General features: G+C 32.7%; 1 protein-coding gene across 1 annotated transcript in view; it reads left to right on the top strand.

Moving 5' to 3' along the window:
• Stam2 (signal transducing adaptor molecule 2) overlaps window positions 1–16,666 on the top strand; it is a 50,566-nt gene extending 33,900 nt beyond the window's left edge. Inside the window, exons 8-14 of the mRNA XM_026388509.2 lie at window positions 1,883–1,977; window positions 4,902–4,981; window positions 5,108–5,195; window positions 6,137–6,191; window positions 8,870–9,023; window positions 11,645–11,814; window positions 13,473–16,666. Coding sequence (XP_026244294.2) covers window positions 1,883–1,977; window positions 4,902–4,981; window positions 5,108–5,195; window positions 6,137–6,191; window positions 8,870–9,023; window positions 11,645–11,814; window positions 13,473–13,701 — 871 coding nt within the window. The 3' untranslated portion in view covers window positions 13,702–16,666. The remainder of the gene's footprint in view (window positions 1–1,882; window positions 1,978–4,901; window positions 4,982–5,107; window positions 5,196–6,136; window positions 6,192–8,869; window positions 9,024–11,644; window positions 11,815–13,472) is intronic.
• The last annotated feature ends 374 nt before the right edge of the window (window positions 16,667–17,040 follow it).

The following is a 17,040-nucleotide window of genomic DNA, read 5'->3' as shown; positions in this document are numbered from 1 at the left end:
CATGTATTAGTCTCCAGCACTAGGGAAAAAAAAAAAAAAAAAGAGCCACTTTTCACTTAAAGGATGCTTCTTTGCGACTTATTTGAATTGTACTAGCAGTACCATTCTTGTGCTTTGGGTCCATTATTTAATGAAATAAAGATTATTTGAACATGTACTATGGAACATAGCAGTCAATTTGATAACCAAGACAGTTGCTAAGTTTCTAACATCAGGGTAGCATATGTGGTGTGGATATGCTAGACAAAGGAATGGCTGACTTTTCAGGGCAGGATGGTGCGCCTGAAAAACCTATGAATTTTAAAAACCTATGAATTATTTGCTTCTGGAATTTTCCATCTAATATTTTTGGGTCATGATTGACCTCAAGTAATCTGGAATCACAGACCAACACTGCAAATAAAGGAGGGACTACTTTGTGGACTATTACACAACAGAATGGAATACAGAAATAGGCTCATGCACAGAAAGCTATTTTGATAGTATGCTGTTTTTGTATCATAAGTTAGTAGGAAAAAAAGTGATGGGCTATTCAGTAAGTTTTGCTGGAATGAATGACTCTTCTTTTGGTACAAAGAAGATAAAATTTGAGCTTCACACAGTACGTAAAATTTTGTTTCAGATAAAGGTGGGAAAGGGGTTAAAAAAGCCTAAAACTATTAGATATTGGTTCAAGGGTAGATTACTAAATTTTATTACAGGGGAAAAAAAACCCACCATAGAATACAGAACCATAAACATATACTTAAAGGAAATGATAGCCTTGAGAAGAAATCAGCTTGATTCAGAGAAATAGTTGCTATCCAGGATATGTAAGGAACCCTTACAGATCCATGAAAAAAAGATAACCCTGTGGAAGAAGAAAAATGGACAAAATAAATAAACAAACATTTTATAGAAGAAGCCATCTCAAATAGTCACCAAACACAAGTGGAAATAAGTACAATGGAATATGATTTTCTCTCCTGATAGCAAGTGTAAACTTAAACCCCATATATGGGGTTGGGGGGACAGTAATGGGAGGAAGAAGGTAAACTTCCACAACTACTATGGGGAACATTTGACAATGACTAATAAAATTGAAAATGCTTATATCTCATGGCCCAGCAAGTCCATTGTTGTCATTTTGTTTTGTATTTTGTTTTTAAGATACAGTCTCACTGTGTTGCTCAGGCTGGCCTCATATTCCTAGGCTTAGGCCGTCTTCCACCTCTGCCTCTCCAATAGTTGAGCACGATAGGTGGACCCTATTATGTATGCCCAGCTTGCAAATCCATGCTTCAGTAAGCCTAGAAAAACTGTCGGATTGTGCCCTCTAATTCAGGATAATCATGACCCCAATCTTTATGTTGAAAGACTAGGAACAAATAAATGTGCATTTATACAGAAATATAGCATGTTCTTATAATCAAACTTTAAAATAGATAAGCAAGTATTAATATATAAAATTAAAAAGATCTATAAGCATTAGCTAGCTGTCTTCTATGTTTGTCAATTGACTATAAATATATGCAAAAGAATGAAAAATAGACTGTCAGGAAGTTACATGCCAGCTTTATGTTGATAGTGTGGTAAGAAGGATGTGAGGTTGGGACTTAGGGTCACTGATAGAGAGAACTTTATTGTTATCTGTGTTTTATGTTTTTTATAAAGCCCAGTATGATATATGGCCAATTGCTAATTAGTTCTAAATTTAGATATAAGGATATGTACATTTGTTTTATTTGTACCTTTTAATATCTTTTAAAAAGAACAACTTTTAAGTATAGCTGAATGTGAATTGGTTTTCAAAATAGGATAAATTTGATTTTTTTTAATCTCTCAACATTACAGTTTGAAAATGTTAAAGAAAAATGACATTTTTTTTGTATTTTATTTTCAGTGATGCCAATTGGTGGAAAGGAGAAAATCACAGAGGAATAGGTCTTTTCCCATCTAATTTTGTAACAACTAATTTAAACATGGAGTCTGAGGCAGGTAAGTTAAATTTTAGAGAAGATTAAATCTATAAAGTTGTTTCGATTAAATTTTTTGATTGACATCTAATTTGTTTTCTGTCATTTATTTATAGATATTATAATTTAACCTACTTCTTTAGGGATTAATTTAGACTCTTCTCATATTTTAAATCTCTGAGACTTAATATATTTAGTGACCATATGCATAAATATTTAAATCAACCTAATTATATAGTATAAGAGGCAGTTTGGTGTCTGTCCTGTACAAAGAATGTTGTTATTCATTACTGAGACATAGTGAAAGGGATAACTGGGGGTGTAAGGGGGCATACCTTGTTGGCAAGAGCCAAGTGTGATTACAAGAGTTAGATTTTAGACTTTATCTCACCTCAGTTTGATCCTAGAAAACTCAGGCAAGAATAAAGTAATGTGATGAAGTCACTGAAGTTCCCCAGTTCAGTTCTTCTGAACACCACTCCATTCTGTAGCCACACACTGGTCTCCCTCAGCCACTGTCAGCCATGTTGAGAAAGCATGCCATTTGTTATACAGGCAGTGAGGCAGGAGATCTCAGTTATTCAGAACAGCTTATAATAATGCTAATTGTGATACCTAGAAGTAAAATAGTTAACAGATTTTGAACAGTAATTATTTTATCAACATTGTGCTAAATCTTTTGTGCTGTTTCACTTAATTCTAAAGATTCTGGGTGATAGATTGTGTGTTGCCCTGTTTACTGATAAGGAATCTGAAGCAGAGGTATAACGTGTCTAATAACTGATAGAGCCAGAATTCAAAACCTGACTTACTAAGGGATATATCAGTGCTTATCCTTACCAGTTCTAAAGAAAGAACTTAAAATGAAAGCTTTGTACATTGTGTGTACTATTATCTTTTTGTGTAGAGTGATTCATTCAGAAAAATCAAGTTCTGAGAGGTGGATACTCATTCATTTGAAGACTGGGTACTTTTCCACTAGTTACCGTTTTATTCTTCTAGTCTGACCCTTTTTAGTAAACAGGAATATTGAACATTTTTTTAAATTAGATCTTTATAGTTATACATAGTAATTGGATTTGAGGACATTTTTTAATTAAACAATACTTAAGGGATCCTATATAGTGATTTCCCCTTATCATGATCTGGAGAGATTGAACTACAGTCTTGAAAGTAAAACACATTCTTGGTTTTCAATATGTCCTTGTGTTATGCTGAGCTCTGTTCTTTAGGACATAATTGAAAGTTTGCCAGATACTTGAATTAAGCAGTAACCATTAATTAAGATTTTAAAATCCTTTGGTTACACACATTTTTTGTTTTTGTTTGTGTGGTACTGGGGATTGAAGCCAGAACTTTATACATGCTGGACAAATGCTCTTCACTGAGCTACATCTCCAGTCCTTTTATTATATTTTTTTAAAATATTTTTTTAGTTGTCAATGAATCTTTTATCTATCTATCTATATATTTATCTATTTATTTTTATGTAGTGCTAAGGATCGAACCCAGGGCCTCACACATACCAGGCAAGCACTCTACCACTGAGCCACAACTCCAGCCCTATTTTATTTTGAGACAGGGTTTCACTAAGTTGCCCAGACTGGCCCCAACAGTCTTCTGAGTAGCTGGGATTATAGGTCTGTGCCACCTTGCCCAGTTGGTTATATAGATTTTTTGTTGTAATTTTTTGTTTTATTAAAATTTAGAATATTCTGGCAACTTCCTTCCTTCCTTCCTTCCCTCCTTCCAGTTGAATTCAGGGGCACTTTACCACTGAGCTAAGTCTCTGACCCTTTTTATCTTTTTAAAAATATTTATTATTTTTAAATTTATCTGTCTGTTTACTACTTTTGGGTACCAGGGATTGAACTTGGGGACACTCAACCACTGAGCCACATCCCCAGCCTGATTCTGTATTTTATTTAGAGATAGAGTCTCTTGAAGTTGCTTAGCACCTCACCATTGCTGAGGCTGGTTTTAAACTTGCAATCCTCCTGCCTCAGCTTCCTGAGCCATTGGGATTATAGGCGGGCGCAGTGGTGTTCCTGGCCCCCCTTTTTTAAAAAAAATATTTAGTTTTTAGTCATAGGTGGATATAATATTTTATTTTTTTATGTGGTGCTAAGGATCAAACCTAGTGCCTCACACATGCTAGGCGAGCGCTCTACCTCTGAGCCACAACCCCAGCACTCCTGGCCCTTTTTAAAAACTTTTTAAAAACAGGGCCTTGCAATCCTCCTGCCTCAGTCTCCCTAGTTGCTGTGATTACAAGCATGCACCACCATGCCTGGCTTATAAATTATCTTTTATCTGTCTTTTTATGAAAGAATATTTTGTTGAACTGGGAATGCAGTTTAGTGGTAAAGTGCTGACCTAGTATGCACAAGGCCCTGGGGTTGGAACCTAGCACCACACACACAAAAAAATATTTTTTCATTTTGTGTTGTTTTAACTATTATCAGAGTATCAAAATTAGGTTAAAATCGGGTCTTATTTTGTTTATATAGGAAAAAACAGGGTTTTTTTTGGTAGAGGGGGACTATAGATGTAAGTATGAAATTAAGTATTAGGATAATAATCTACTCTTTTTTTATTTAGTTATCCCATTGGTAACACTCAGTTTTTAGGAAAACACACTAATAATACTCACTTGCTTCCCTTAATGTAAGTTCCATAAGTACAGGATTCTTGTCTATTTTATTTACTATGTATGAATGCCTGAAGTGATGCTTGGCACATAATAAGAGCTAAATGAATATTTATAATATGAATGTATATAATCACATTATGATATGAACATAAGTAATAACATTGATTATAAAATGGGATAACTAAAGAACTTTTAATTTTTTTCTTATGGATATCATAGGCCACTTCTAAATTAATGACTAGATATCAAATTAAATGCTATAGAACTTAAAGTTTACTTTGTTTCCATTGCAGCTGTGGACAAATTGAATGTAATTGATGATGATGTGGAGGAAATTAAGAAATCAGAGCCCGAGCCTATTTATATTGATGAGGTAGAGTCCTTCTTTTGTTTGAATAGTTAAACTATCAAGACTTTTCAATTGTATTATCTTTGAGAATGCTTGGGAAGAGTAATTTTGTATTCACTGAAGTTAAAACTTCTTTTGACTTTTTATTAGGATAAGATGGATAGAGCCCTGCAGGTACTCCAAAGTATAGATCCAGCAGATTCAAAACCAGATTCCCAAGACCTTTTGGATTTGGAAGGTACTTAGTGAATATTGAGATTACTTTAATAATGTTTATTATTTTAGCTACTCATATTATTATGAGTTTCTTCTGCCTTGAGATTAGAAATCCAAGGTGGAGAACAGACTAGTGCAGTAAAATAGTAAAAGTATCATTTGAAAGATGTTGCTGTTCCTTCATATCCAAGGAGATCTTGGTATTTCTGTAAGCCCATTGGTGAAATTGGAGTTTTGGTGTCCAAAAGACAGAATTAGAAATAAAAGCCTATTAAATTAATTTAACCAAAAAGTTTAAAAGTCTTAATTTAAAGGTGACTCTAAAGGTCCACATGTGCATGTTCAATGTTAACTTTGAAAGGTAGACATTTGATGCATGCTAATGTGTCCTTTAGTTTGTAAGTAATGTAAAGCAATTAAAACAAATTTTTTCATGCTTTTCTAAAGTCTTTTGTGAGAAAAATGTCTATAATAAATGAATAAATCTTCTTAAATCTTTTTATAGATGAAAAACTGATTATGGGTATAGAATATTTTATCTGAGCTGCTTATTTTATCTGTGTTTAGATTTGGAAATATATAAAAAAATTTTAAATTTTGAAATGCCTTAAATAAAAGTGTTCATATTTAATCAGCACATGGTAGTTACATATTTTATACTATAGCTTAAGTTTGTTTTATGTAGTTAATTTGCTTTATAGATAACTTTTGGGGATGATTTCAAATGTCATAGTCTGTAAACTTAGTTAATAGCACCATGATGAGATTTTTATTTTAATTTTGATCTTGCCTTTGATTACATGATAGAAATATGTAGTAGCAATGGTGCTGAAATAGTATTAACATTCAATCTTTTATAGTTATTCTCAGTATATTATGGATGGTGCTTTATTTTAAAAAATTGTTGAAATTGGCTTAAACTGAATTAAATTCTTACATTTTTAAGCATTTTTGTATTTACAGATATCTGTCAACAGATGGGTCCAATGATAGATGAAAAACTTGAAGAGATTGATAGGTGAGATTTTTCATGCAAAGAATGAAAAGTAGAGTTTTCATAGGTTTACTTGTTTGGGCAAGCTTAGAACTAGTGATAGTTTTGGGCAAACTGTATTATCTGTTGCAATTATTTTATAGACTCCAGAAGCTAATAGCAAGGAGGTGCTTTTCATTTTGGTAACAATTTTTTTCATGGCAGTATGAATAGTATACATAAAATCCTGGACTCTTGTTCTTATCATTCCATTTTTTTACTTGGGCTGGAATTGAGGGGATATTGAGCAATGAAGAATAAAGTGAATAAAGAACAAGATGAACAGGAATCTTAGGCAAATATCATTAATATCATTATGTGAAACGTAGTTTCAAGTGAAATTTTCCTGATTTGGGAAGCTAATCCAAAGCAACAATTTTTTTCTTCTTTTTCTCTTCCTGTGTTCCTGTGTTTCTGTTGTCCTTCTAATTTTATTATCCCAGCTAGTTTTACTGTTCCTAGAAATAGCAGCAGCACTGGAGGATGGGCTATCAGAGTTGTAAGCTTTTAACTTGGTTCTGACATCTGTTGTTATTCCGAGTTTTCTCTCTGAAGTTAGAGGAAGAAGCTATAGTAGAGGAAAGGCAGGAGATGAGACCTTCTTATTCTATTGTCATCTTTTCTAGCCCTATACAAGCTAAGTGAATGGGCTACCACTGAATTATATCTCTAGCCTTAGCCCCTCTTTATTGAAATGCTATGTAAACAACACAAGAAAAAAGGGATCAAGTGGGACCAAAGTGTGAAGGAGAACAGAAAGTACTTTTTTCCTGTCTCTACAGAGAAGTACCTTCAGCAAGGCTTTCCAGTCACTAAAAATTATAATCTTTGTTCCATGGAGCATTTTTCATAAATCTTTTGTGTTTTCTACAAAAGTTAAAAATAAATCCCTGTGACAGTTAATGACATGATGGTGATAGTTTCATCATATTTTTAGAGAAAGCAGTAAATATGTATTGCTTTGTTTCACTGCAAGGAGTTAATGGTTAGTGTATAATCAAATTGGAAAAGATTTAAAAGAAAAATGGTCAGCATTAAGTAGGTATGACTAGCAGTACAGTTACAAACTTTTCTGGAGCCTAAAAATAATTCACATCACCTTAAGAGAGAATTTTGGATAAACATGAAAACAACTCCAAAAATGTTTAGATAGGTAAGAGATATCTGTTATCTGAACTGTGTTCTAAACTTGTACTATACTTCTGAAGTAATTTCTGTAGCCCTGATCTAGATGTTTCTTCATTCTTTTCCTGTGTATTCCATGTGTTACTTTTGTCTGCCTTTATTCACTAGTATTTCAGTTTGGTCTGTCCATCCTTCCTCAGGGAATATCTTTAGTCCCAGCTTTACTATAAAGCCTTTTTGGTCTACCGTAGCCCAGAATAATCTCTTCTAAATTCTTCTGTTTTCTACCTATTTCATGTAATTTTGCATTCAGTTATATGTTATGTCATTTGCTATTTTCTTAACCTGGTCTCCCTGATAGGTTGTGATTTACTTTCTGCTTTTTCTCTTTCTTTCAGTATAGTTTTGAGTATAGTTTAGTAAAAATTTGTTACTGATTCGAAGTTATATATCTCAGATCTTTAAAGGTGATTTCATACACACTTAATTTCTGTAGATTTAGGTGGTTTGTCACAGATACATCTGAAAGTAGTTTAACTTTATTTATACATTCATGCAACAGGAAACAAGCACTTTCTGTTTTTGTTGTTCAGAGGGAAATAGTATTATAAAGGAAAGGGCTTATAAGTTTTGATAGAGCTCAGACAGATCATTTACTTGGTTACTCTGTATCTTTTTGCCTGCCTTTGCCTCCTACCTTTTTTTGGTTACATTGAAAGAACCGCATCCAATAAACGGGTTACATTGAAAGAACCACATCCAATAAACAGGCTTTTGGATGCTTTAAGCCAGATAAAAAGTGGCCATTTGACTTTTATAAACTTGGAAATTGCAAAAAAAAAAAAAAAAAAAAAAAAAAGTTTATTATTCCCAAGGGAACAGACAAAATTGTACCAAGTCGGAAGGATTTGCTCTGGAGTTCCTTGAACAAATGTGAAAAAGCTCTTATTTGGATTTGTTATTTCACAATAAGGTGCCTGGTTTCACCAACTTTCTCAAAATCAACTAATAGATAAGAACAGTAGAGATCTCCATGCATATACATTGCTTTTATTTGTATTTTCAAGAGTAATTTTTTATTTAAATAATTTTTTCAGTTGATCTTTTTACCATATAAGCAAATAAAAAGGTGATTTTTATTTTTTAAATAAGAGGTTTGCTCTCATTTTAGTCATATTGTACTTCACAGGGACTGTGGGTCTTTATAATTACTTCCACTCAGGAACTTTTTGTTTATAATTAAATTTTCAACATAAACCTGTAATATAGCAAACTAAATTCTTCTAGCACCAGAATTATGAATTGATTGCATTTTATGATATGTGGAAAGGATATTATGAAGTTATATTAGCCTGGCTACTACAAGAATTAAATAATTTTTCTTCCCGGTTTCTCATTGTGAATATTCTTTCATTGTATATGAAAAGAACCTTTTAAAATATGAATGAAGAGTGTGCTAAATTTAAAAAATAATTTACATTGCTAAATATATACCTAAAATGAGAAGAGTATGAAAATGCTTTTCTCTTCTGTATCAGGAAGCATTCAGAATTGTCTGAATTGAATGTAAAAGTCCTGGAAGCTCTGGAACTATATAACAGATTGGTGAATGAAGCACCAATATATTCAGTCTATTCAAAACTTCATCCTCCAGCACATTATCCATCTACATCTGCTGGGGTTCCAGTGCAGGTGAGCATGTTTTCTGAGAACATGTTTTCAAAGTTATAGTTTTGAATTTAAAAAAATGTTTTGAAATATTGAAATTTATGTAGTCCCTGAATAAAATTATAAAACCAGTCTTTGTTTCTAGAAATATTGGCTAAACATTAATGTTCACCAGGACAAATTAGTTACTGATAATGTCACAAAAGCACTTAGTTCAATTTTATCATGAATGAAAACAGTATTAAATATATAGGGGGTATTCTGGTTCTTCGTGTGTTTTTGTAAGAATAAAGCATAAAAATCTTTAAATATAAATCCTTTGTAAGTATAAACTACACATCCTTTGATTTAGGATCTGGTGTATCAAAGGTTTTCTGCGTGAGGTACTAGTGCTGTTGTTGCTATTCAGCAAGAAGATTGAACATTTCTTTAAAAATCTTTTTTCAAGATTTCTTTGACGTATAATTATAACAGCACTTAGTTAATGAACTTTTGGTCTCAGAACATATTTATTTTTTTGTTAGTGCATGACTTAAATTGTTACAAAACTCATGCATAATAAAAATATGATAGAGGTCTATGAGATGTAGGTGCCATAAAGCTATCTGTAAACAGCATCTTTTTGTAATACTTCTCACTCTTTTTTGTGTTTGCCAGATAACATGAATACTTATATCAGTATCCCCATTCTCAAGGCTTTTTCAAATTTTAGCTAGTTAACCAATCAAAATGATCTTGGATGAATAAATTTTATGTTAATTTATGAAAACTAGTATGTAAAAGAGTGTGTGATGGAGACACTAGAGGGAAAAGGTAGAATATGGGTACATAAATTAGATGACTTAGTACAACATAATTGTTAAAGAATGGTTACTGTAGTAACAGTCACATCACACAAGATGCATTTATCAAATATGCCATACCCTGAATTTCTGAAAATTACCTCTGAATGTAAGAAGAACTTCTGGGTGCAGAAAGACTGCCAGTTATTCAGTATTGCTGGCTTTCAGAGTTGTTTGCTACTGCTGTGAAACTAGAACAAAATAGAAATGTCTGCACCATTGTATAATAGAACTGCATGTTCACCTCTTGTGTATAAAGGGATATTTGTTATTCATGGATCAGGTATTTGTGTTAAGATGCATTTTATTTACAGTCTACAATCTATATTTTTCTAAGTGCAACTAGTTTCATTAATTTTTTTTTTTTTTGGTACTGGGGATTTTTTGGTACAGGGGTACTTGACCTCTGAGCTACATTCCCACCCCTTTTTGTTTTTTATTTTGAGACAGGGTCTTGCTAAGCCGAGTTGCTGATACTGGCCTTGAATTTGAAATCCTCCTGCTTCAGCCTCTTTAGTCGCTGAGTATAGAATGCTACCACACCCAGTACAACTATTTCTTCAAAGTTGATTTTCTGTCAGTTTGATTCTTCATATGATCTCTATTTATACTGCTGGCACATAATACTACTTGAAACATTCAAAAGTTTCTTTGAAAAATTTATTAGAAGCAGGTGGAGTAATACACTGTTAGTTATATCTGTTAGGACCATTCAGGAACCCTGAACTGCAGAAGAGTCTATTCTTCCAGTCTTATCCTCTTAGCTGTGAGTTGTTTCATGTTTCCTCAGGAGATAATGTGATTGCACCTAACATAGTTTATCTGGCATTTCTAATTTTCATGTGAATAATCTTTGCTTTTAAAGTAGCACAATTTGCTGGATATGATGGCACATACATGTAATCCCAGTGACTCAGGAGATTGAGGCAAGAGGATCACAAGTTCAGGACCATCCTCAGCAACTTAGACTCTGCCTCCAAATTAGAAAAGGAGAATGAACCAGGCCCAGTGACACACACCTGTAGTCCTAGTGGCTCGGGAGGCTGAGGCAGGAGGATGCAAGTTCAAAGCCAGCCTCAGCAACTTAGTAAGGCTCTAAGCAATTCATCAAGATCCTGTCTCTAAATAAAATACAAAATAGGGCTGGGGATATTGCTCAGTGGTTAAGCACCCCAGTACCAAAAAAAAAAAAAAAATAATAAGAGGCAGTAGTAGAGGCCAGGTATATGTTAGAGATGTAAGTCAGTGGTAGAGCATGTGTGGGTTCAGTCCCCAGTACTGAAAAGAAAGAAATGTAGGAGAGAGGGAGGAAGGACATAACCTAATTTAAAACCAGAGCAGTGATACAATAGACATTGCCAGAGAGGGCCTGCCATCTTGATACCATTTCTTTTCCAACCTCTTTTCCTATAGAAAGGTGTTGGATGAAGGTCACCATTCTCACAGTGACTTGAGGTGATGTTGGACTTCCCTTCATGGGAGTGTTCTATGACTTTACAGCAAGACATGTTACTGAGTAAATAGGTAGTTTGGGTAGATTTCAGCTTACTACTTGAAAGTAAACTCTCTCTCCTCTTTCGCCCAACCTCCACAAAATAAAAGAACAACCAAGCAAATAGTAGATTTTTGTAGATTTGGTACTTCGAGAGTTTGGAAGCTCTCTGTTTTTTGTTTTAGGGTGAATAGATTGGTGAAATCAAATAAAGAACTAGAACATTTTCATTCTTTTAAGTCTCAAAGTTATTAGATATTTTAAGATGTTTGGGACAGCAGTGAAGTCAACTTTTTCTTTTTGGTTAATAGACTTATCCAGTTCAATCACATGGTGGAAACTACGTAGGTCAAAACATTCACCAAGTAACTGTTGCCCAAAACTACAGCCTAGGAACAGATCATATTGGTTCGCTGAGATCTCTGCCTCCAAGTGCAAATTCCTCAGTAACAACACAGCCTGCTCAAACTCCATATTTAAGGTAAGTTTTGACAGCCATCTTAATTTTCCACAGACTTTTTGAATCAGAATATACTGACCCTACACTTTGTAATAATAGTTCCAATTTTTACTTTTAAAATGAAATCATAATGTGGGTGTGGTGGTGTATACTGTAATCCCAGCTAGTTGGGAGGCTGAGTCAGGAGGATCACAAGTTCAAGGCCAGCCTGGCCAAAATGGGCTGAGGATATAGCTCAGTGATAGTGCACTCCTAGCTTCAATTCCTAGTACCATATACGCACACACACAAAATTATATAGAAATGCCCATTCATAGTCCCATGAACTGAAATGGTGCTTCCCTTAACTTTACTACTCATACTGTGATGGTTGCCTAGATGTAAGCCTACAGTTTAGTTCCCTAGAATAAAATAAAGCTAACTGTCCTTTGTGAGGACTAAGCCTTTGTTGTGCTTTAGCACTGTACTATAATCCACTTAGTGAAATAGTCCCAGACTTATTTATCTGCTTGTACTTCTAAATATTAGAAAACTATTATTACTTTGTCCTTTAAGAGAAAGTATGTTTGAGCTGTGGAATTTGGGGCTTAATTTTTTATACAAACACTTCTGAGAATCATGTTTTAAATCTTTCCTTACTCACTTTGTTCTATCACAGAAGATATTTGTGTATAATGATCTCCAAGGTCCCTTTCCACTCTTATCATGAGTGTGAGTTTTAGACATTACTTAAAAATTAAATAAAACTGTTTATATTGGTGTTTGGTTAAGATAAAATATAAAATTTTATTATTCTAAATGACACTAAAAATATGGAGGAAAAAAGACTGGTATGGTGTTGACATTAATTCTCCTGCATTGCTAACAGCATTTGGTATATTTTCTTTTCTTTTCTTTTTTAGCACTGAGGATTGAACCCAGTGCTCTCTACCACTGACCTACACCTCCATGTCTTTATTTTATTTTTTGAGAAAGGTCTTACTAAGATGCCCATGCTGGCCTTGAACTTGATCCTACTTCTTCAAAGGTTTCCCAAGTAGCTGGGATTATAGGTGTGCACTCAGTTAAAATGAAATATATTTTAAAAGAAATGTATGTCATATTAGTTACAGGAAGAGACAGAAGTCCTGAAATATGGTGTGATTTTTCAACTTAGTTTGGTGTTTTTATACGTGGTAGTAAAATACTGTTCTGAACTATCCCAAGGATTCAGGGTGCTCTCCAGATTATACTGTTTTCTCTTTAAAAGTGAAAGTTCCTTTCAAAGGAAAGTTGGAAGGGTGTGTGAGGAGAAAGTGCTGTGTTGGAAAATGGGAAAGGGAGAATATGGGCTGGAAAATATACATTGAACCAACTCTGTCCTCATTGGAGTTGGCCACAGTCAGAACAGCATCTTCTCAGTTTTTAAATGTTTTTGCTGAGAGATATTCAAGAAAGCAAATTAAATAAGATTTATATTTTTATATTCTCTTGCTTTTTGAGCACTCTTCTCTTCTTACCAAATATAAAAATTATATACAGTATTTGGTAGTTTGAGTGATTAAATTATAACCAGAACAGCAGAGCTACATAAACTTAAAAAAGATTGAAAAGTCAATTTTTGTCATGATGATTGATCCTGACCATAATCTAGATAATGTAAAGTAAATATGATTTTCTTCTTTAAATTTTGTTTGTAGCACTGGACAAGACACTATTTCCAGTCCTCCTTATATGAACCAGAACTCTAATCTTCAGTCAGCTACTGGTACAGCTGCTTACTCACAGCAGATGGGGATGTCTGTGGATATGTCATCTTACCAGAACACTACTTCCAATATGCCGCACCTGGCAGGCTTTCCCATGGCAGTCCCAACTCAGTCGGTTGCACAGCAGCAAACAAACTATCATCAGCAACCTCTCCTTTAGAGAAAAACCAAGCATTTTTGTGGAAACCTTCATAAGTGTCACTTGTGATTCTAATCTGAAAATATTAAAAGGAAACTTTTTCCCTCTGAACTCAAAAGGACCATGAGTAAATAAAAGCACAAAACCTAACTTACTCTAAAGGCCATAAAAGTTTTTTTCAGACCAGTTTGTTTGAAGTCAGAGGCAGCTTAAAGATGCTCCCAGTTAGTTTTGTCATACTTTCAAATGTCTTTCCGTGAATCTGGACACCCAATAAGTAGCTTTATGACACTAAACAGTATGAGATAGAAGTGTAAAAATTTTACTTTAAAGAAACCATTGTTACCATTGTTTATCCCGAAAAATGTCTTAATGAGAGAATTGAAGACCTTTAAATATTTTTTGTCTGCATTTTTTTTTTTTTTTTTTTTTACCATTTCCCACACACTGTTGTATTAAAAGGCGAGGGAACATCTTTTTTTGTATAAGCATTTCGTTTGCCAACATGCTTCCTTTTGGCTCCTTAAATTGCAGTTGTGTTTGCAGTACTGTCAGTTTTACTCTCAGTGTTATGTTGAGTAATAATTAGCATATAATTGTCTACAGAAACAAGAGCGATTTGGAAGGAACAAAAATGTTTTCTGTTATTAATAGCAAAAAACATGTAAATGCAGATGTGTGAGAAAGCACTTAGCCATTTCCCTACTCATGCCCATAGTGGGCTAAAGAATTTCCATTCCCTGAGGAAAAACATTTTCTTCTCTACAAGCATCTTTATATTTAAAATTGTCACTAATGACCCTATCAAATCACTTTGGTCATTGTCTGATGCAATATGATCCATTTATTTTACTTCCTGTGTTGTGATATGCAGAGATTCTGCGTTTCTTTTTTATGGATTATACCTGACTTTGAGCCATGAGACATACCTAATAATTTGATGTGATATAAACCAAGCATGGATGATAAGTGAGTTTTTATTGAAGTCTTGTTATTGTAAAAGAAGTGATTCAAATACCACTGCTAAGATGTTATCGTGCCAAGCTATTGAAAAATATCATCTCCTTTCACAAGTAATTCTGAACCTTTGGAATAATAGCAGGTGATGATTTGATAGAAGGCAATGGATTGATAGACAGTTCAGTCAGTTTTTCTGAAGCCCATGTTTTAAAAATTAGTTTATAGCTAATAGATTCCACATACTGTAGAAGTTGGTAGAAAACCAATAAGGATTATTTTCTCTCTTCAAAATTTGCACACTACTTTTTTATCTACCAACTTTTTACATAGTATAATATTGAAAATGCATATACTTATAGATAAATGATATTTAGACTGGGAAAAATAATGGACATAAGTTGAATATTTAAAAAGTTAAAACTTTTTTGCATGGATTCTAGATTTCTATATTGGTTTTTTAAAGAAAATAATCTTTCTAATAAGAATCCATTTGAAAACAGACTACAAATTTTGTCATTTATCTATTTACAGGAATTTTATTGTAAGGATATACCTTTTTCGAAGATACTTTGTTCCAGAACAAAATACTGTATATAATACTTGGTCTATATTTTAAAAGGAAAACAAGCAGTATTTGAAAACTTAGTTTTTGTTGTATTATTTCTAATCAGGTATCAAAAGGAAGTTTTAACCTTCCACACCATTTTTACTTTTTCATTTAGTATTTTCCTTTCAGATAAACTCAGCTATATACTTATAAAAAATATTCTAAAATGGCACCTTGCTTTTTTAAATTACTTTTTTAGTTGTAGATGGATATAATATCTTTATTTTGTTTATTTATTTTTTTATGTAGTGCTGAGGATCGAACCCAGTACCTCAAACATGCTAGGCGAGTGCTGTACCAGTGAGCCATAACCCCAGCCCCTAAAATGGCACCTTACATTTTAGAAACAAATTATTTGTTCTTTAAGAAAGAAAACAAAATTTAAAAAACATCCAAAGCTGCTTTTGGTAATTCAAGTTAGTATTTGCATATATATAGAGAAAAAATTTTACATTTTTCTTCCAAACTGTATTTAATAAATTAATTTTAATGTTTGTGTAAATATACTATATTTAATTGGGTCAAATTGGAAAAGTTTAGTTCATCATAAGCCTTTGAGCCAGTATAAATACTGCACACCCACTAAATTGGAATTGACCAATTCAGCTAATGTAGTTTTGGAATAATAAAATATATGACATGTATATAAATGGTGTATATTGGCATTAATCTGAACATTTATATATGTAAAAATTTATTCCTCTTAAAAATAATTTTGTTTTTGCCATTATAAGGAGTTTTGTGTTGCAGGTTGATAGTATAAAAATTATGTTAAATTTGAATTGACCTCTTACTATTAATAAGAATGGCAAGGTTGCTCTTTTCTTTCCATAATTTTATGGATTATATTTATTTTAAGGCATTTATAACTAAATGTTTTTGCCAAAGGAATGGTCTAACTTGAGATTTCTACATTGGGTTCACACTTACTGTTTTAATATCAAAAATTTTAAAAATAACTTCTTTTTCCCATATGAAATCTTAGTACTTTAGAAAGAATTCCTGCGAATTTATAATGGAATTGATTTTAATGTAGAAAAATGCCACTGGTATTAAAATACATGAAGTGGGATATGTTCATATAGTTTGAAAAATGTACAGCTAACCAATATTGCCTAATTTGTGGAACTTTATGTAGAAAATTACCTGAACATTAAATAATTATATAATATCATTCATTTGAAATTATTTACAGGTACATTGTCATTTTGTACTATTTTGAGTGGAGATCCTTTCTCAAAATAAAATACAAAGGTCTGGGGTTGTAGTTCAGTGGTAGAATGCCCCTAAGTTCAATCCCTAGTACTGCAAAAATAAAAATAAATAAATAAATAATAATGTGGTTGGGTTGGAGATGTAGCTCAGTGGTAGAGCATGTGTACATCCCTGAAATTGATCACCAGTGCTATAAATAAATAAATAGGCTTGTGAATTTAAAATAAATAAATAAATAAATAAATACACACACACATATATATATTTATATATATATATATATATATTTTTTTTTTTAAGATTTCTTGAATTCCAGGAGAGGATCTATTGAATTGTCAATATGATGAGAAAGCTGAAGTCATTTTTAAAAATTTTAAATTATAAATGACATAGCACTGATTTATCATTTGTTTATATCAAAAGGTAGTTTTATTTACATCAGTTTCAGTAAGTAAAAGGAGGACTCATTTAATTTTTATTTGATTTAGTTTTCTTTTGAAGATTCAAAGTTTATTTTAAAAAATTTTCCCCAGAGATGAAATTATTCTAATTTTATCATGCTAAATTTGAATTTGGAA

The sequence above is a fragment of the Urocitellus parryii genome, chromosome 1 (genome assembly GCF_045843805.1).
Source record: "Urocitellus parryii isolate mUroPar1 chromosome 1, mUroPar1.hap1, whole genome shotgun sequence".
NCBI lineage: Eukaryota > Metazoa > Chordata > Mammalia > Rodentia > Sciuridae > Urocitellus > Urocitellus parryii.
Note: the sequence above shows the minus strand (reverse complement) of the source record. Positions and strands in the feature narration are given on the sequence as shown.